This window comes from Neomonachus schauinslandi, chromosome 5, assembly GCF_002201575.2.
Source record: "Neomonachus schauinslandi chromosome 5, ASM220157v2, whole genome shotgun sequence".
NCBI classification, from domain to species: Eukaryota; Metazoa; Chordata; class Mammalia; order Carnivora; family Phocidae; genus Neomonachus; species Neomonachus schauinslandi.
Genome location: NC_058407.1, coordinates 57,373,421 through 57,394,238, shown reverse-complemented (window position 1 = coordinate 57,394,238; position 20,818 = coordinate 57,373,421). Strand labels below are relative to the sequence as shown.

The window sequence follows — 20,818 nt, the reverse complement described above, 5'->3', positions numbered from 1 at the left end:
TTCAATTCAGAGAAAAGTTATGAGTAAACAGCTAAGAACCATTTTTATGCAGGCATCCATCTGAGCCCATCTTTTTTTCTGGAACAAAAAGATTGAGGGCAATTGCATAATCCATTTCCAAGCTTTTTATGGATATCAGGGACAGGGAGGACTATCTGGCCTATTTGGGTCCTTTCATTCATCAGATCTCTAACGTATATGCCAGTGGGAATTGGGTTGAAGGGAACACAGTAACACAGTCAGTGAAGAGAGGGCTAGGCCTTGAATGGGATGTATCAGCACAAAATAGAACACTGGGACCCAAAGACTATGATTAGCAACCCCTCCCCTTTGTAACAGACATAAAAGGCTTGGACCTGGGAGGAGAAAATAAACTAGTTTTGGTGGGATGAAGTGGCTGATAGGACTTTCTTATTAGAAGACATCCAAGTTGCTAAATTGTCCTTATTTTTGGTGATTGGTTCCATTGGTCTCATGAAAGCAATCTGAGTGGGAAAGGAGGGGAAATGTTTTAGGCCAGCTGGCTCTCATATTCCCATTAATGGCAGTCATGCTCTACATAACTTGGTCAGACCAATTAGAGGTGATAGATTTCCAATGCTGAAGAGACCCTGCGCCCTAGGGCCAATTTACAGCTTGATATTTGCGAGCAAGATGCTGACATGGCAGCAGACATGGCTCTGATGTCCAGCTCACTCCATGGTTACCCCCTCAATCCTTTTTGATGAGATCAGTCGGAGAGATGAGACTATGCTGAATCGCAAGAGCTGTAACTGCCAGAGAAAATTAAGTGGGGGCTTCAAGTAGTGACTGAGCCAGCAGACTAAGTGGCCAAGAAGGAGACAAGAGCAGCCCCCGAAGAAGGCTTATGGAGTCAAGCGATCTGCGGGCACTTGGAGGCTCTGAAGCATCTGGAGCAGAGCAAGGACACACAGCACACCAAAGGCACCCTCGTCCTTCCCGGTCTCAGAGAAGCTGTCACGCTGCAGGACCCACGGTCACCTCCACTGCCTACAGCTCAGGTCTCCCACTACAGACACGGAGTAATAAACGGAGTTTGATCTTACTTGCCCCAAGTTCAAACACGGTAAAAAAAAAAAAAAAAAAAAGTGGTCTGGAGGTGGAAACGAGATTTCACAAGGAGTTTAACGAAACAAAAAAAGAGGAGACTCTCTCCCTGCTTCACAGTGCTTTCTCACCGAGATAAAGATAAGAGGCAGGGCAGGGAAAGTCACCTGGAGGCAAGCCACCACCTCCCAAACGAGCTTTCTGGGGGAAGGCACCAAAGTCTCCGGGTAATCCTAAGACCACCTGTACAGATGAATTATTTTTTCAAATTAACTGCTCCTCAAATATGCTAGATCTTGATTTCTATAAATAAAGCAAAAAAATAATATATTCCAGAGGTCCTAACAGTTCTCTGCAGAGGGATAAAATTTGACCACGCACATAATTTACAAAGGCATAAAGGTTTCCCAATATAAAGCTCCTTTGCCCTGCAACTTTAACCCACAGCATCTGACCAAATACTGCGTTTCCACTTTCTACTGTATGTGTATTTGCTGCCAACTGAGGCAGTAGCCACTTTCGGACAGTTTAAAGTTGTGGAAAACACTGGTGGTAATAATCAACTGGCCACCTGGAGGGGAGTCTCAGAGCTGACATTTTGGGAGTTGGCAATGAGCCCAGGGCCTTTCAAGATTATCTGCTAAGTGGCTGGTCTGAAGGAGTCATTACAGTTTTATAAAAAATCATCTGCCGTCTCCATGATCACAGTACACCAGTGAGCCTGATGCTGTGCTCCGCCGTCAGGGCCTATATTCCTGGCTAGAGTCATTATAGCCTCTTCCAAGGTACGGGGGTGAAGATCACCAAGACAGAACCAAGCAAATGACGGAGACTTGGGAATTTGCTCTCTCATAAATGACACTGCTGGTTTATAAGGGTACTTTCCAATGGCAAAAGAATCTGGAACTAATGCCACTGTAATAAAAGGCAGCATGAATCTCTAGTCAGAAATGGAACTGCAAATAAGTGTACTAAATGCACAGAAAACTGTGATCCTGAGAGGTGAATGAACACCCAGAGGCATGAAGATAACCTGGAGGTCTATTTCGTGGCAATGCGGACTGTGGCCGTTACAGAGCTACAGTTTTATGTTGTATCAAGGAAACGTCCCAGATAGTCTCAGGGCTTACAAAGTAGCCAGATTGTGGGGGGGGAGGGGGGGAGTACAGGTGGTAAGGAGAGGCTGAAAAGAACACGTAGAATGGGTAGACAAAGGAAGAGAAAGGAAAAGGAGAGAGGTTCTTGATTCCACAGCAACTCAAAGATATGTGTCCCACTGACAGGAAAAATGGAGGGCATGTAAAAAGCATTTAAATTCTCTAAAAAATGATCACTTCTCCCAACTTGCAGGAATAATGCTACAAACGAAGGGGAAGAGAATATAAGAAATGAAACAAACTCTAAACTGTACATACTTCACAGTTGAGGGACACTTCCTGAAAGGGCAAAAGTGGGCAAGGAAGAATGGGAAGGGAAGAATGCAAATGTCTTAAGATAGAATTAAAACTTGGATATAATAAAAAGCCTGACAGACCTCCCCTATAGAAGGGTTCACAGGCATGTTCCTAAAAGCAAGCAAGATTTAGACAAACGTGTGAGAACTAATTCAAAGCCCAACACAACAATTCTGGGGCTTTAATGGATAATCCATATTAATAAACATGTAGGGACCTATGGGCTTGTCAATCTGGAGCACTTGCTCGTTCTGGAACATGAATTTGTTATATTTAAAAAAATATATTTGTTTCAAAAACAAGACAGAAATAAAAATCTATTTTCCTCTTAAAACAGCTAAAACAAGGATTATTCTAAAGTCACTGAAAGAAAAGCAGAAGTGAAGGAGGCTCAGATTTGCGTATTTCTCTCTGGAAGATGCAGCCTAGGGTCCGAAAGAGTTACTGCACATGTAACAGTTCTCACTTTTGAGTGCCAGCTATGGTGGCAGAAATACCACCACCGAGTCAATCTTTAAGAGGAGCTAGAACACTGTGCTAGCTGTGGCCATCCGGTTTTTTGTTTTTGAAACATAGGTGGGCCAACAACCCATGGGAAGCATTGAAAGCATTCACGACTTCACCCATTCTCCCTCAGGGATCCCACAGAGACCACCAAGACCATTTCCAGAGGGAGGCCTACTCAGGCCTCTAATTTCAGTCGGAGAATTTCTGCACTATCTCACCCTGTTTCAAGGAGTTGAGAAGCAATGGTGCACACATGCAACATGGACCATTGAGGTACCAAGCCAGTCCACATAAAAATGACTGACTACCACCTAAGTCAGAAGGTGATTTGTTGTGTGATAGCGGGATACCGAGAATCTGAGTCCTCCTCTTCAGTGGATGTTTCCTCATAGATTTCATCCTCGGTAATGATGCTCCCTAATCCATATTCCTGCTCATGGACAGAAACCTCATTTGGTGTGAGGTGAGAAGAACCTTCCACAAAGTCAGCAAATCTGGAAAAGAGAAAATGATACTCATTAAGAACCTGCCTTCTGTCCTTTCTGGTCTCCTTCCAAAATAAGAACAAAGTGAAACCCTCGATACACTCACAGCTCAAATTTTACAGAGTCTGCCTTACTCCAGCAGGGAAGCAGACTAAAAGCAAGAAATAAAGAAAAGAGGAAAGCTGGGGTCAGAAGCCAACATCCCCTGAAATCCTATCCTGCTTAATAAGCACTAGCCTATCCTTTTAGTGAGGAAAGTGCTAAGGTTCCTTTAGTCATTTGTAATCCTGATAAGAGAAGATTATGGAGCATTACACATTTATTCATGTTTATGGCCCTATAAATTTTATGCCATCAGGATTCCAAATTGAAGCTTCACATACTCATTGGTACAGCTGCTCCCAAATAAAAAGGGAACACACACCCCCAACCCCACAGAAAAAAACCACTCAGAGAGCAATGTAAAACTATCACACGGGAAACAATATGGTACTGGAGTCTTCTCTCAATGCTACAATCAAATCTAGAGTAGATGGTTCCTTGAGGATATGCTTAACATATGATGATATATGTATCTTTTTCTCAACTACTCCTACATAAACAGGAAAACAAAGCCATGAATACAAAATGTTTATTTAGAAATATGATCTCTGTTAGAACTCAAGGTCACAATACCCTGATAGATGCCTGGCATAGCTGGCCAAGAGTTTACCTCTTTGGAGACTGGATTCGAGAAACAGTCTTCCAAGCAGAGCAGTCTGGACTGTTACAATATTCTCGAAGCTCCTCTAAAGCCTTTCGGGTCTCCACTTCTCCTTGTATCCGATATTCTTCTTCTGTCAGGAGACGAGGGGGGACAGTCTTTTCTGTTGCCTTACACATCTTTCTGTGCTCACCAAAATAACATCATGAATCATTAATCAGTAATTTCTATCCAGCCTGCCCTCCAGCTTCCTTCAGTGAGCCAAGTATACAGCAGAGAGCCTGGACATTAAGAGTCATCATCCCACCTTTCTTCTATAGACATCTTTACTTATAATATACTCCTGACGTGTTAGACTAGGAATGACAATCAATAGTATTCACTAATGTGAATAAATTCACCTATTTTCCAATAAATGATAGACAAAATATTTGGAAAGTGGAAAAATGACAAGAAAATGATGGTATAAGATTGTGGCCCATTAACTTGAGATTCCCCAAACTGAAGGCATCACCTTGACTATGTATAATAGAACCACCACTGACAACCTCAGAATCTATGACCGTTCCATGTTCCTATACAAGATGATAACGCGCTGTGAGCTACATCTTAAGACTAGAACTCCCAGAACAATCTGAGAACCAATGTGAAATAATCTGGAACCAGGTGACCCGGAGGCATGTGGCATAAAAGTGGTATACTTTGCACCACCTAGTGGTAACAGGAACACATGACACTTTACTGGATGCTTTTCTTTTATATAAAATGACTAGAATAAAATTCTAAAAATGCCTTTAGAGAGTCTAAAAAGAAAGACCTGGAAGGAACAAAAGCAGAAGCTATATAATACAATCAATTTCCATGAACAAAGAGGCCCCCGGGTCAACGCCTCTGGACCCTTTTGCCGCAACTGCATCCCAAATGGTGTGTTTCAATACAAAGTTATATTGCGTTTCGGTCACCTGTAGGTGATGTACAGCCAATGAATAGGGTACTCCAGGTTCTTAGTACACAGTGCAATGATGATAATGGCCAGGGCAATGTGTGGTATCTGGATACCGGAATACATGAAAAATAGGCCCATCAGCTGCAAGGTCCAGGTCAGCAGGTTGATACTTCGTTCATTCTCCAAAGGCCCGTACTTGTAACAGACTGCAAAACTCATGAATCCAACTGTGAAGACATAGCCTAAGAGAAGAGTTATCAGAAAACATTCTTTTTCATCTATAACTGGTAAAAATAATTTGTGCAGGGAGCAGCAGTGCATTCACTATATGGCACCTATTGAACTAGGAAAATGGATAAGATCTTTACCCAGTTATTCACGCTTTTTTCATTACTCAAATATATTTATCTCCTTAAGTTTCTACCCTTTGTTGTTTCCAAATTTATCTGGTTCAAATGGAGGATTAAAGCTACATGTTGAACAATGCTAGAATGGTCGGTTTAAAAAAGCCTAATATATGAAAATCCAGATTAATCACTTCTCAAAAGGTAGATTAAGGATTGCCAACTGTACAACCAAAGGATCTTCACTTTATAGAAAAATCCACTGCAGAGTCCTTTGCTTCTTAAGGTCTTCAAGTGTATTTAAAATAGGATTATCTTAATAAAGTCAATTTATAACTTTTCAGCAAGATGCCTATTGTGTACAGAGAAGTGTACTTATAAACACCAACCAATTAAAGTCTTCTCCCTGGCAGCACCGTTTTCATTTAATGTGACAACTGCACAGGGTTAGAAATAAAGTAAGAACTATGATTCTTACAGATTAATAAAATGGCATGGACTGTAAGCAGGCAACATCTTTTCAGGATCAAATGAACCAAAGCAACCTATAAACATATAAAAAGGAAAGCAAAACCGACAACACTTACTTAAAAGATACTGCCAGTAACACCTCCAGATCTCTTGTAAATTTTTTAAAACTAGCTGAATGAGGTACAGAGAAAAGGACCAGCCTCCCACCAGGATGACGTAAATGGGACTTTTCTAAGACAGAGTAGAAGTGAAAACAAAAAGTTACAACAGGCTTCCCATACATAAAAGCAGCAAAATGGAACTATGATTTTAAAAAAATTCAACCTACTAAAAATGCACAAAAACCACATCCCTTAAGAAGACATCCTATATATTTAAAATGGTATAGTGTGCAAAGACCACTGGGAAAATGAGGTGCTAAATAACTTAAAAGCCTCGCTATGTAATCAGCAAGCAGGAAGGAGACTTTCATTCCCCACTGTGCATAGGATTTTAAATAAAAAGGGGGAGTTTGTATGTAATCAGGCTCCAAGTGTCATCATGGAAAGTACCTTTCTGAATCAAGGAAAAAGTCAATGAAAAAGGACATTGACTTATCAGCCACCAATGCAAATTTTCAGTGCTGTCAGATTATCCAAGAAAACAGTCCCTCAACTATCCAAGCTCCTCCTGACTGCAGATGAGGATTCTGCTACTTACCTTGGGCATAAACTTGGACAGTATGAAAATGACAATTAGTAGAGAGGCCGCAATTCCCACACTCATCCCAGTGGAATAGTAGAAGATTTGGCTTCTGCAGAGAGAAACGTTACTTCATGACTATGTGTGTAGTCTTCATACATGGCATTGTTCGAACAAGAACAACTATCGCAGCCGAAAGACAGAAAAAAGGTATCAGATTAGAGCAGGTCTATGTCTAAATCTTGAGGTCTGAACACTGATGGGACTGGTACAATGTAATTGCTCCTGGCTTATGAGGACTGGTATCAGTGAGGCCCCTCAAATATATGCCGGCAATAAACCTCTGCTTAGTTTCACGATCCCAACCCAGTTTTTAAGGACAATCTTCCTTCTGAGGAATTGCCCAGCTTCACTGGGGAAAAGGAAGGTGCAAGGATACTGCCTGAGTGGACACTGGAAACTGGAACTAAACTGATTACCCAGAAAGATAAACCAGATGCAGAGCCCAGAATAAAGAGCTCCTGCTCCACACTCTTCCTGCCAGGCATTCCTCCCTCACTGTGAGTTTCTCTCGGGATCCCCAAAATAAGGAACAGCTTCTACCAATTTCACTCCAGCCCAACTTCAAACTCCCAGTGGGTAGCTTTCACTCATTATTCCACAAATATTCTTTTTACTTGTGTACAGAGTTAAGGTTGATTCTACGGTTGTTCAATGTTTGTTCAGTTATCTATGTTTTCTTATTTGTACATGTCAGTTTCACCCAGCTTAGCTAGGAGGTTCCTAAAAACAGGAAATGAATAAGTGGTTGGTGTTTGTTCCTTTACCCCTGAATGGCATGAAATTCACCAACACACGGCCCTGTAAAAATGAGGACTTAACATGTTATTTGGAATGGTGGAAAGGGTGGTGATGTACTGGCTAAATCCCATCACATGATGGCTCAACTTAATAGGAGAATTTCATTCTTGCCAATCTTGTTCAATTTAAGAAAAAAGCAAAAATTATAACATGTTTTAAAGTATTTAAAAAATTTTTCCAAGCAGGCAATGGCCTAGCCATAAAGCTCGTGGAAAAGGGAAGGGCAGCACTTTCTCTATGATAAAAGCCAACCAGGGTGGGTCTAAGCCTTGTCATTCTGCACTCCAGCCTTGGAACCTACCTGCTCAACAAATCTCCACAAAAAAATAGCATAAGTCCAAGGAGGAAAATGAAGAAGAGTTTGGGGTCAAATCCTGAAACAAATAAAGACTTCTGTTTGATAGGGAAAACAAACAGTATAAAGCATTATAGAATGAAAGACAATGTTAGCATTATTGGTCAGCTAATAAAATACAATTGACCCTTGAACAACATGGGTTTGAATTTGCACGGGCCACTTATACACAGACTTTTTCTGACAAATACATCACAGTACTGTAAATGTATTTTCTCTTCCTATGGTTTTTTTAGCAACATTCTCTTTTCTCTAGCTTACTTCATAGTAAGAATACAGCACGTAATATGTATAACATACAAAATATGTGTTAATCGACTGTTTATGTTATCAGTAAGTCTTCCGGTCAACAGCAGGCTATTAATAATGAAGTTTTGGGGAGTCAAAAGTTATATGCAGACTGGGGCGCCTGGGTGGCTCAGTCGTTAAGTGTCTGCCTTTGGCTCGGGACATGATCCCATGTCCTGGGATCGAGCCCCACATCGGGCTCCCTGCTCTGCGGGAAGCCTGCTTCTCCCTCTCCCGCTCCCCGTGCTTGTGTTCCCTCTCTCGCTGTGTCTCTCTCTGTCAAATAAATAAATAAAATCTTTAAAAAAAAGAAAAGTTATATGCAGATCTTCCAGTGAGGGGAGGGGTAAATCAGCCAGCACCCCAACCCCTGTACTGTTCAAGGGTCACCTATAAACGCAAACAACCTACCTAAACAGCATTGTAAATTCCACACAAAGCCTGGGAACCCTTCCAAACAGAAAATATAAGTAGGTCTCTGTCTAACCTGTACTTTTCTGGAGATCTTATTTTTATTTTGGTTACTATGCTAAGGCTAAAAGAAACTAGGCTTTGCTTTGGATGGGAGCCAAGCATAATGCCATCAGCACTTCATGCAATCGCCCACAAGGGGTCTCTACCACTCCGGCTTTCCCGCGAAAGTCACTCACAGGTTCGGATTCAGCAGATTTGCCTAGAACTTTGGGTCTGGGCCCTCTGTTGTTCTCTAACTGGCTGCTTTTCTTGCCCAACACCACCACCTACTTCCTTCTGCTACACAAGCACTGTGTTGGAAAAGCCTACACTCAAACACATCTCACCCAGGACAGGGGGCCCAAGTAGAGGCCCCTCAGCGGCATACCAGACACTCCCACAGCATTCACATTCAAGAGCCCTGAGTTTAGGGGAGGTCCACAAACAGAACAGGAGCAAGAAGAATCAGTACATGTAAAAGGAGCACCAAAAAAAAAAAAAAAAAAGTCAAATTCTATACAACCAAAAAAACCTGAGGAACCATAGGACAGTTAGAAGGGCACAACATATTTTGTAGCAAAACCCAAGAATGTTTCTGCTATTCACAACATCCCAGAACCCTAGGTAGTAACCAAGGAGAGACCAAAAGTCAGAAAATTCAACAGGATAACGATCCCAGTCCTCTGTGAAACTTTCTCAAACATATTCAGAAAAGGGAAAACTCCCAGTTCCACTGAATATCAAGCCTTAAACTGCAGTGATTTTCATAGTTACTTATGGTTCCACAAATCTTTTTTATTTGTGAAGTATTAATATTCAGTTCTACTTTTCTTCAGTTTTTATTATTTAACCACTCAGGTCTTCAAATGTAGGTCTACACATTCAGGACATCTAACTTTGTCTAGAAGTGCCCAGAGGGCAGGAATAAATGTGTCTTACCCTAAAGAACACTAGGCATATCAGCTCAGCGCCACTGGAAGTATCAGGACACAAGTCTTCACAAATCGACGTAAGGAGGTACTCAGAATGACCTAAGGCGAAGTCTCTATTCTAGGCCTAAAGGGTTGTACATGGGAGAGAGACTCTCTTAACTGTTTGGAGCAGTGGTGTACTCTGGCTATAATCAGAACCAGAAGGGAGTTTTCTTGGGCTAACTTCTCTGTATCACTAATTACACTCTCGAAAGCTCAGTCCCTTTTCACAATAGAATCCACCAGAAAAAAGAGGTTAAGACTTACTCCGGGTCACGATGATATTGTACTGGGTGTCTTCCTCTATAATCTCGACTTTGAGGCAGGTTTTTGTGCTGTATAGGCCCACGTTAACATAGGTGTCATTCAATTTCTCTTTTAAAAAGGAGGAAAAAAAGTTCCAGATACTAAACTGCTCTAACTCCTTCAGTTTCTCTTCATTCTCCACCTGGGTGACTCGTACTAGTTTGGAACTATTTACTCGGATCTGTAACACAAGTAAAATCAGGATGAGAAAGAAGTAGGAATTTTAAATTTTCATAAATACGGTTTTAAAAAACCGTGAGACTAAATAGCTAAATAAGTAATAGTGCCAGTTTTCCACAAGGCTTATAAGAAATATAGAGATGCAATGGCTCAAACATAATTGGGCAAATAACATTGTACATAGTACACAGAGGCAGCTGTTAGAATGTCTTGTTGTTAACATGATCTGAATCTGCTATTAAGCCAGAACAACACAGGGGGAAAAAAGACTTCCAAGGTGAAAGAGTTATCACTGTAGCTATTTATGACAGATCATACAAAATAAGGCTCTAGAATATTAAGAAAATTGCCAGGCTCGGGAGGGGAAGAATGAAGCGGGGGAAATCGGAGGGGTAGACGAACCATGAGAGACGATGGACTCTGAAAAACAAACTGAGGGTTCTAGAGGGGAAGGGGGTGGGAGGATGGGTTAGCCTGGTGGTGGGTATTGAGGAGGGCACATTCTGAATGGAGCACTGGGTGTTATGCACAAACAATGAATCATGGAACACTTCATCTAAAACTAATGATGTAATGTATGGGGATTAACATAAGAATAAAAAAAAAATCAAAAAAAAAAAAAAAAAAAAAATTGCCAGGCAGAAATAGCCCCAGAAAACTGAAAATGTTTCCCATAATGACAGGCTGAGAAGTTCAACCCTTTGTCACAAATCACTGATTATGGGTAAATGTTGGTTATAACGTGTCTCAGATGGAACATGATCTTTATATCAGACAATAAAAAAAAGAAAATTAAAACCCACAAGCCCACCCTTAATGTTTTTGATATGAACAACAAATGCTCTTATCAGTAACTATGCCTACAGCAGCCGCAGCGTTTCCAAAAGGACTCATTTTGTTCAATCATTATTACAGCCAGACATCCTCGCTTGCCACGTGGCTTAATAGTGTCATGAAATAAATGAAACCAAAGTCATTTTATCTAGGGAAAACTTCAGGCACAGGGTTTATGAAACATTTTGTGTAGAATCAAAATAGAATAGGAACAGCCAGGCAAAAGAGTTTACATCCTGACAGGCACGCAACAGTTTTCAGGCCGAAGAAGGCATAAGGCCTTTGGCCGGGGGGGGTGTGCGTGCGCACGTGCACGTGTCAGTGTGTGTCTGTGCACATGCATGCATGTATATGTGTGTGTGTCTGTGTGTATGTAGAAGGAGAGAGAGGACAAGAAGAAAGCTTCTTTGGGAAAAAGAGGAAGGAAGGTTACCTCAGAGTCAAGTATTATAAGCTACTTAAGGGAACAGAGACAAGAAAACTAAGTATAAATGTTTACTGATGAAAACACAATTCAGGATAATCTGAACCCTAACAAGGTTGTTAACAGTCCTTTTTCCCCCCCAATTGTGTGTGAAGGGGGAAAATGTGTCAAAGTACTCACTAATCACAGACAGACAAGATATTCACAGAAGCTGCCCCAGCCAGGGGCCTCCAAATTATTACCTGTATCCGTGTCCACACATCATACCACTTTGGGATAAGCACATTTTTATAACAGAACTGTTGCCTGTGATCCAACTTATAAACTTTGGATTCCTGAAGCATGACCACGTCTGCAACTCCAGCTTTATGCAAAGAAAGGAAATAAGAATTGAGTATTACAGAACAAGTTAATAACTACAATTCATTTCATAAAAAATAAACTGACCACTTTTTTGTTTTTTTTTTTATAAAGATTTTATTTATTTATTTGAGAGAGAGCACATGAGAGGGGGGAGGGTCAGAGGGAGAAGCAGACCCCCCGCCGAGCAGGGAGCCCGACGCGGGACTCGATCCCGGGACTCCAGGATCATGACCTGAGCCGAAGGCAGTCGCTTAACCAACTGAGCCACCCAGGCGCCCCTTGTTTTCTTTTTTAATTGAAGTATGTTGACATACAATGTTACATTAGTAACAGGTGCACGACGCAGTGAGTCCCCAAGTCTATTCCTTATGCCTGTGCTCAGCAGTGTAGCCAGCACTGGTTACCACGCAATGCTGTTACAGTACTGACCCCTGACCACTTTCTTAACGTTGGGGTTAACATGTCAGTGACTGAGAAACAAGGAAACTGAAATGAGAGAAGAAATAAGGCAGAGTCTTATTTCTGTCACATTTAATTATTTAGATATTATAGGCACTAACCCAGAATAAGTAATAATAAAAGCTACTATTACGTGTTTATTAAGACAGTATGCTGTTTTTTCACTTAACTCTCCAACAATGCTATGAGGCAGGCACTCTCATAATCCCTGTTTCACAAATTTAAAAAACTGATGCTTAAGAAGGATTAAGCAATTTGCCCAAAGTCACACCGCTAGTGAATAACTTAACTGAGATTCACACCCAGGTCCTGCTTCCCTTATAAAGGCATAGCTCAAGTAACCCCATCTATTTATTTCCTCTATCCTTTTCCAGAGTAGAATGAACAGATTTGGCAATGTTTTTGTATATACAGGACTTTAAGAAGATACTAACAGATCACAAAGTTGCTTTTTTCCAGTTGTTTTGTTTCAAGTTTTAAGAGCAGTCAACTAATATATGCCCTCCCTTTGATTTTGCCAAGACGGAAGATTCTCCATTCAGAAGTTTGTATTCAATCTCAGCCAACTCAAGGCTTAACAGTAACCACTCTCTTGTAATTTCCCACCCAAGTTTGCACAAGATACCTTCTTTACCACAAAACAGTTAAATAACTTTTTCCTTAGTTCTATATTGTACTTACCAACTTATTAAGTGTACTCTAAGTGGAAATTTAGTTATCACTCTAGTCTAGGTACAAAGATAGGTAGATTTAAACTAAATAAACTAAAAATACAACAAAACACAAAACACAAAAACCTCAACCAAACCTTAAAAAACCAAAGTTACACACATGATAAAGGCAAGGATACTTGCCAGTCCAAAATGGCTTTGGTGAAGCTAAGACTAATTTTGAAGTTAATTTCTGCCTTAAACCTAAACATAAGAACAAAAGCTACAAAACTCTTAGAAGAAAACACAGTGTGAATCTTCATGACCATGGATTAGGCAATAGTTTCTTAGATATGACACAAAAGCATAAGCAACCAAAGAAAAGACAGATGAATCAGAGTTCATAAGAATTTAAAACTTGTGTTTCAAAGGACCTTATCAAGAAAGTAAACAGACAATGCACAAAATGGGAAAAAATATTTGTAAATCATGTATCTGATAAGGGGCTACTATCCAAAATATATAAAGAGCTACAATTCAACAATAAAAAGAGAAATAACCCAATTGTAAAAATAGGCAAAGGATCTGAATAGACATTTCTCCAAAGAAGATACACAAGTAGCCAAGAGACACAGGAAAAGATGCTCAACATCATTAGTCATCAGGGAAATACAAATCAAAACCACAATGAAATACCACTTTACACTTATTACGAAAGCTAAGATCAAAAAGAGGACAATAGGGCGCCTGGGTGGCTCAGTGGTTAAGCGACTGCCTTCGGCTCAGGTCATGATCCTGGAGTCCCTGGATCGAGTCCCGCATCGGGCTCCCTGCTTGGCGGAGAGTCTGCTTCTCCCTCTGGCCCTAACCCCTCTCATATGCTCTCTCTCATTCTCTCTCTCTCAAATAAATAAATAAAATCTTTAAAAAAAAAAAAAAAAAGAGGACAATAACAAGAGGTGGCCAGGATGTGGGAAACTAGAACCCTCACACAGTGCTGCTGGGGATGTAAAATGGCGCAGCCTCTTTGGAAAACAGTTTGGCAGTTTCTCAAAAAGTTAAACACAGAGTTACCATATGACCCAGCAATTCCACTCCTATGTACATACCCAAGAAAACGAAACACAAGCTCACCCAAAAACTTGTACATGAAGTTCACAATAGCAATATCCACAATAACTAAAAAGTGGAAACAACCCAAATGTCCACCAACTGATGAACCAATGGATAAAACAAAATGTGACATATCCATCTATACAGTGGAATATTGTTCAACTATAAAAGGAAGTACTAATACATACTACAATGCGGATGAACCTTGAAAACATTATTCTGAATGAAAGAAGCCAGACCAAAAAGACCACATATGGAATGATTCCACTTATATGAAATGTCCAGAATAGGCAAATCCACAGAGACAGAAAGTAGATTTTAGTGGTTTGCAGGGGCTGGGAGGAGAAGTGAATGGGGAACTGCTAAGATGCATGAGGTTTCATTTTGGAGTGATAAAAATACTCTGAAATTAGTCAATGGTGATGGATGCACAACCTTATGAATATACTAAAAACCACTGAAAGGGTGAATTTTATTATACATTAATTATATCTCAATTTTTAAGAAAATTCAGTCTTAGGGAGCCGGGGTGGCTCAGTTGGTTAAGCATCTGCCTTCAGCTCAGGTCATGATCCCAGGGTTCTGGGATGGAGCCCAATATGGGCTCCCTGCTCAGCGGGGAGTCTGCTTGTCCCTCTCCCTCTGCCCCTCCACCCATTTGTGCTCTCTCTGGCGCTCTCTCTCAAATAAATAAAATATTCAAAAAAGAGAGAGAAAAGAAAAGGAAAAGAAAAGGAAAGGAAAGGAAAGGAAATTCAGTCTTCATATTGTAGGGGAAGAAAAAGTTTTCCTTGATCCTCTTAGTGTCCCTGGCTGGGTCTGAAAATTTAAACTGACAAAGATAGATTAACAACACAAAAGCATACACATTTATTTAACAAAAGTTTTACGTGACACGAAAGCCTTCATAAGGAAATGCAGACCCAAAGAAATAGTTAGACCTAAGTCCTTTATGCTACGTTTCATGAAGAGTAGACACTTGCGGAGGAATATGATAGGGTAAAGAGTATGTAGTAATGGTAGTAAGCTGAGGGAAACTGAGAAAGGCCTGTTTGCTTGGATTCCTCTCACTGTCCCGTTATCTGCATTTCCTCAGGTATGGGGAGGGAGGGCACCTCTCACAGGATATTATGGCCTGTTTCAGAGAAGAAGGTGAGGTGGGGAGATCAGACAGACCTTCCTGTTTCTGCTGTTTTCTTACACTCCCTCAGTTTAAAATATTCAATATGCCAAGATGCTGTATTTCGAGGTAGCATGCCCTGAACCCCCATCTATCAGCTTCTCACTAGGATTTAGTCCAGTAGTAATTAGGATTTCCTCCTAGCCTATCTTTCATAAAATGAAACCTTTTTAAAAGGTCTCACTAGCAAGCCCACAAATGTACTGATAGAGTATCCACTCATAAATATGGTTCAAGAGTTTATTTTCTTGGAGCACCTGGCTGGCTTAGTGGGAAGAGCATTCGAATCTTGATCTCAGGGTTGTGAGTTCAAGCCCCATGTTGGGTATAGAGATTACTTAAATAAATAGAACTTTTTAAAAAAAGTTTATTTACTTCTGGAGAGTATAAGAGAATAAGGTTATGGGAATGCTAAAACTACTATATTGACAAATTCATTGAGGTATGCAAAAACACTGGGAAGTATTAAAAAAAAATGTTGTACAAGAATCTATCACTTCCTTAAAAGAATATCCAGTCTGTGTACAAACCCAAAGTAAAAACATACACCTGTCCAATAAAAAACAAAAACAAGAGTCACACTTTGTAACCCCTTCTCTCCCACAGCACCAAGTAATAGAAAACTACACCTTTTTAACCCACTATTATTTTCAAGAAGATGGCGAGATACAAATAATGTCAATAGCACAGGGCATTTGAAAAACTTAACGCCAAGAAAGGCATCAGTGTTTTGAAACTAATTTTAAAATTCTCTGATGCCATTTTCTTTTTTTTTTTTTTAAAGATTTTATTTTATTTGAGAGGGAGAGAGAGAATGAGAGAGAGAGCATGAGAGAGGGAGAAGCAGACTTCCTACTGAGCAGGAAGCCCAATGCGGGACTCGATCCTGGGACTCCAGGATCATGACCTGAGCTGAAGGCAGTCGCTTAACCAACTGAGCCACCCAGGTGCCCCTCTGATGTCATTTTCTTAAAGAAATAAAAGAGCTCTATAATAAGCAACATCTTTTAAAATCTAGTTCTTCATTTTCCCAAGTTATATAACATTCTAGGGAAAGAATTTTAAGTAAGTAAATAAGTAAATAAATAAATGTCCTTAATAGCAACCTCCTATGGAAATCAGCACCTTGGCCAGCCACATCTTTGGAAAGTCACTGAGCGGTAAAATACACCAATTCAGTCAAAAGGGATAATCTGTGAAACAATCACCACTCCAGCTCTAGCTTAAACTGTTAGCCACATAGAACTAAACCAAACAATCTTAAACATATACAAGTTGTCAAAATGCCCCCTTAAAATTCTGTGCTTCCTGTAGCAAAATGATATACACCACCTTTCTTCCTCTCCCACCAAAAGTAAGTTAGCCAGCATGTTAAAAAGCAGAATGGATTAAACATTCAAGAAAATGCCTTCTGAGCCCAAAGATTTTTGGAAAATGCCTTCATGGAATGTAGTGAATCATAACTTGCTTATCACATTTACCCATAAAGCAGTTATTCAAAGCTTAATAACTTCATACTTGTTTACAGTCATTACAAACTAATCAGCAGCACTGGTAACACCTACAGGTAGAATCAATGAAAATGATTCACAGTATGTGAGGATGGGAACAGACCCTAAAAAGTCATGAAAAACAACCTTAAATAGCCTCTGTTCATTTCTTTCAAGAGGTAACTCAGCTCATACTTAAAAGCCTTCTTAAAAAATAGCATCTTTGGGGCGCCTGGGTGGCTCAGTGGTTAAGCGTCTGCCTTCGGCTCAGGTCATGATTCCAGGGTCCTGGGATCGAGCCCCACATCGGGCTCCCTGCTCGGCGGGAAGCCTGCTTCTCCCTCTCCCATTCCCCCTGCTTGTATTCCCTCTCTCACTGTGTCTCGCTCTGTCAAAATAAATAAATAAAATCTTTAAAAATAAATAAATAAATAAATAAATAATAGCATCTTAAACAGTGCACTTAGCAAAGGATCATTCAATGGGATGCTGGGACAACTGACTGGTTATTTGGAAAATAAAACCTATGTAGATCCTCACCTTACACCAAATGCTAACAGTAATTATAGATTAAAAAGTAAAATAAAAAAATTAAAGAGTAGCATAAAAATGATATAAATTCAATTTTTGAGGGCTCTCTAAGCATAAAGCAATGGAAATAACTCTAGAGAATAAAATTAAGTGACTACATAAAAATATAAATCTATTAAAAAAGGTAAAAAGGAAGGTGACTGGGTGGCTCAGCCAGTTGAGCGACTGACTCATGGTTTGGGCTCAGGTCGTGATTGTGATCTTGTGGTGGTGGGATCAAGCCCTGCTTGCGGCTCGCACTTAGTGTGGAGTCTGCTTTGGATTCTTTCTCCCTCCCCCTCTGCCCCTCCCCCCTCATGCTCTCTCTCTCCCCCTAAATAAAATCTTTAAAAAATAATAAAAATTAAAAAAAATAAAAAGGTAAAAAGGGACCGCACTTACTGTGGGCATTGTGTAATGTATTAGTCAAATTACTATGTTGTATTCCTGAAAATAATAACATTGTATGTCAACTATACTTCAATAAGAAAATAAGGTAAGGCTGCCTGCGTGGCTCAGTCCATAAAGCGTCTGCCTTCGAGAGAGAGAAAAAAAGTGTCTGCCTTGGGCTCAGGTCATGATCCCAGGGTCCTGGATCAAGCCTGAGTCAGCTCAGCAGCGTCAAATCAGCTCAGTCAGCTCAGTGTCATTGGGGCTCCCTGCTCATTGGAGAGTCTGCAGCTCCCTTTCCCTCTGCCCTTCCCCACACACGTGCTCTCTCTGGCTCTCTCTCTCAAATAAATATTAAAAAAAAAAGGTAAAAGAGGGTAAACAAATTAAAGAAAAATTTTCAATAAATAGATCATAAAAAATATATATCCTTAATATATTAAAAAGTTCATACAAATTGATTTTTCCGACTGAGCCACCGAGGTGCCCCCAAATTGATTTTTAAAGTACATAAAAATTCCAGGGGCGTCTGGGTGGCTCAGTCGGTTAAGCATCTATGTTCAGCTCAGGTCATGATCCTGGGGTCCTGGGATCCAGCCCCATTGGGCTCCCTGCTCAGTGGGGAGTCTGCTTCTCCCTCTTCCTCCGCCTGCTGCTTTGCCTACGTGTGCTCCTTCTCTCTCTGTCAAATAAATAAATAAAATCAGGGGCGCCTGGGTGGCTCAGTCGTTAAGCGTCTACCCTCGGCTCAGGTCATGATCGCAGGGTCCTGGGATCGAGCCCCACATCGGGCTCCCTGCTCCGTGGGAAGCCTGCTTCTCCCTCTCCCACTCCCTCTGCTTGTGTTCCCCTCTCTTGCTATGTCTCTCTCTGTCAAATAAATAAATAAAATCTTTAAATAAATTAATTAAATAAAATAGAAAAAAAACTACCTACCTTTTGAAGTACTGCATTTTATCTTTAGGTACCTCTGGCTTTTAGAAAGTTCTCTACTACATGATTGTCTCTTTGTAGCTGCCACCCACACGATCTACCAAGTCACACAATATCATCCCAAGTTTACCCTTCTCCAAGCTAAGAAACCCCGGTTCCTCTCAGAAAAGAAACTTAAAGTGTCTGCTGATTGGGCACTGACTAGGTAGAGACATTTTTGCATATATTTTCTTTCATCCCCACAATCGACTACCCCATTTTAGAGGTTAACCATCTGGCCCAAGTTCATGCAGATCATAAGTAGCCCTTCAATGTTACTCTGAAAAAGTGCCTTCCTGGATATCTACTACCTTCCCCCCACCCCCCCAAAAAAATATTGCAGGAGGACGTTACACTTTGGAACTAGATCTATGGATCCTGAGACAACCTTAAAGCTGCAGCTAAGGATAATCTTAAGTGACAGCATGAGATAGGCAGCAAAGGATGGGGGAGGTGAGAGCATACTGTGTTCCCAAGATATGATTATCCTTAACCCCATGTTTCAAACTCTCTCCAGTGGAACTTGGAAACCTCACTTATTTTTCTCTTGTGCATTTGATAAGAGGGTAGGCGGTTTTTTAGAAACATTCTAGGTTTTATGAGTTAGAGCGTTAAAGGGAAACAGTTTCGTTTCCGTTCAAAGCCAATTATCCAGCAATAGGTAGACAGCAGTAAGTTTGCCTGAGAAATGAATAAATTTCCAAAAGAAACCTATCTGATGCTGAATGGTGTTTTTTGGTAGTAGTGGTGGGTTTTTTGTTGTTGTTTTTTTTTTTTTTGGGAAACGCGAATTTAACGGCGCCAGGATCTTACAAGGACAGAAGACATTAGATAGAAGTCACTCCATTTCAGTGAATTAAAATGATCCGTTCAGCCACACCCGTGCCGAGTCTGGACAGAGCATACGCTCAGAAGGCGTTGATAATTTGCTCAATGAATGGGATGCCCCCATTCTCGTGGCAGCTCTGCCTGCCAGCAATGGTACTCGGGTCCCCTCACTTTTAACTAGGAAAACCGGGGAGGCCCACGCAGCGCGACGCAGCCCCCAGGACCGCATCTCACCCAGTCCAGGCCTCCCTTCCAGTCTCTGCCAAAAGACTCCAGGCTCCTCCCCACTCTAGTAGCTCCCCCAGGCCGCCCAGGGCCCTGACCCCTCAGTGCCCACGACGAAGCTGCTTTTTCCGCACCACGTCCGCACCCCACCGCAGAAAAACGGTCCGCACCCTGGGGACACGCCCCACTTTTCTAAATATAACCCCCTCGGCACCCGCCCCGATGGCAGCTGCTGCCCCGGCGGTACCTGAGCCGCAGGCCAAGCAGCCGGAGAGGATCAGGAGCAGCCGCACTACCCCGCCGCCCCCACGGCCTCCAGCCCCGCAGCCCCAGGGCCCGACACCAACTGCCGGTAAGACCGCCACTTTCATTCCTCCCGCCGTGGTCGCCTCACGCCGCCTCCTCTTCACGTGCCTCTCCCCAGCAACTAACCGGAACAGGCAGGGCCAGCAGCCTATCCACTGCAAGACCTGCCCCCTACCAACCAATCGGATGGGTGGAGCTTCGAGCACTCAGTCCTTTGCGAACTCTATAATCCCGCCTCTTAGCAACTGCTGCGAGAGGGCGGGAAAAGCAGCTTCCAGCCTATTAGAAAACGAACCCTCCACCTTAGCAATGGCGACAGGAAGATCCCACCCCTTAACAACATGCTTCCGTCTCCAGTTTATTTACAACTGGTGAGATTGATGGTAAGCTTAGCCAATAGAAAATCAGAATGGATGAGGCCTCCTTGACCAAATTTGGTATTTCCATCGAAATTGTCTGAAGTTTCTTCTGTTCTCTTTCCTTTTTACCACGATCTTCTTGTTATGGGAGGAGTCCCTGACGGGACAATTTTTTTTAAGACGTGTCCTCCAAAGTCCTATATGATTTAAAACAAGTCACACACAAAAAATTGTGTATTTTATGGGAATAAACATTAGCATTTAAAAATGTAGGCCTAGGGCGGTGCGTGGCTGGTTCCGCACCTCTTGATTTCGGCGTCGTAAGTTCGAGCCCCACATTAGGTGTAGTGATTACTAAAAAAATAATAAATTTTTAAAAAATAAAATAAAAATGTAAGCATAGGGTTTTGGGGGGGTAATTTTTTATTTTATTTTATTTCATTTCATTTTTTTTAAATTTTACTTTTTAATCTCTACAGTCGAGGTGGGGCTTGAACTCGACCCTGAGATCAGGAGTTGCATGGTCTTTAGACTGATCTAGCCAGGTACCCATGGGGATGGGAGGGTTGGAAGTGAAATGAA

General features: G+C 41.3%; 1 protein-coding gene across 1 annotated transcript; it reads right to left on the bottom strand.

The window, feature by feature from the left end:
• Window positions 1–3,227: 3,227 nt before the first annotated feature.
• Window positions 3,228–20,789, bottom strand: NEMP1 (nuclear envelope integral membrane protein 1). Its single transcript, XM_044915194.1, has 10 exons — window positions 20,786–20,789; window positions 19,819–19,998; window positions 11,574–11,695; window positions 9,855–10,074; window positions 7,822–7,894; window positions 6,678–6,771; window positions 6,095–6,209; window positions 5,180–5,405; window positions 4,227–4,400; window positions 3,228–3,523 (listed from the first exon to the last, which is right to left on the bottom strand). The coding sequence occupies exons 1-10, from the start codon at window positions 20,787–20,789 to the stop codon at window positions 3,346–3,348; spliced, it is 1,386 nt and encodes a 461-aa protein (XP_044771129.1). The 3' UTR covers window positions 3,228–3,345.
• Between the last annotated feature and the right edge of the window lie 29 nt (window positions 20,790–20,818).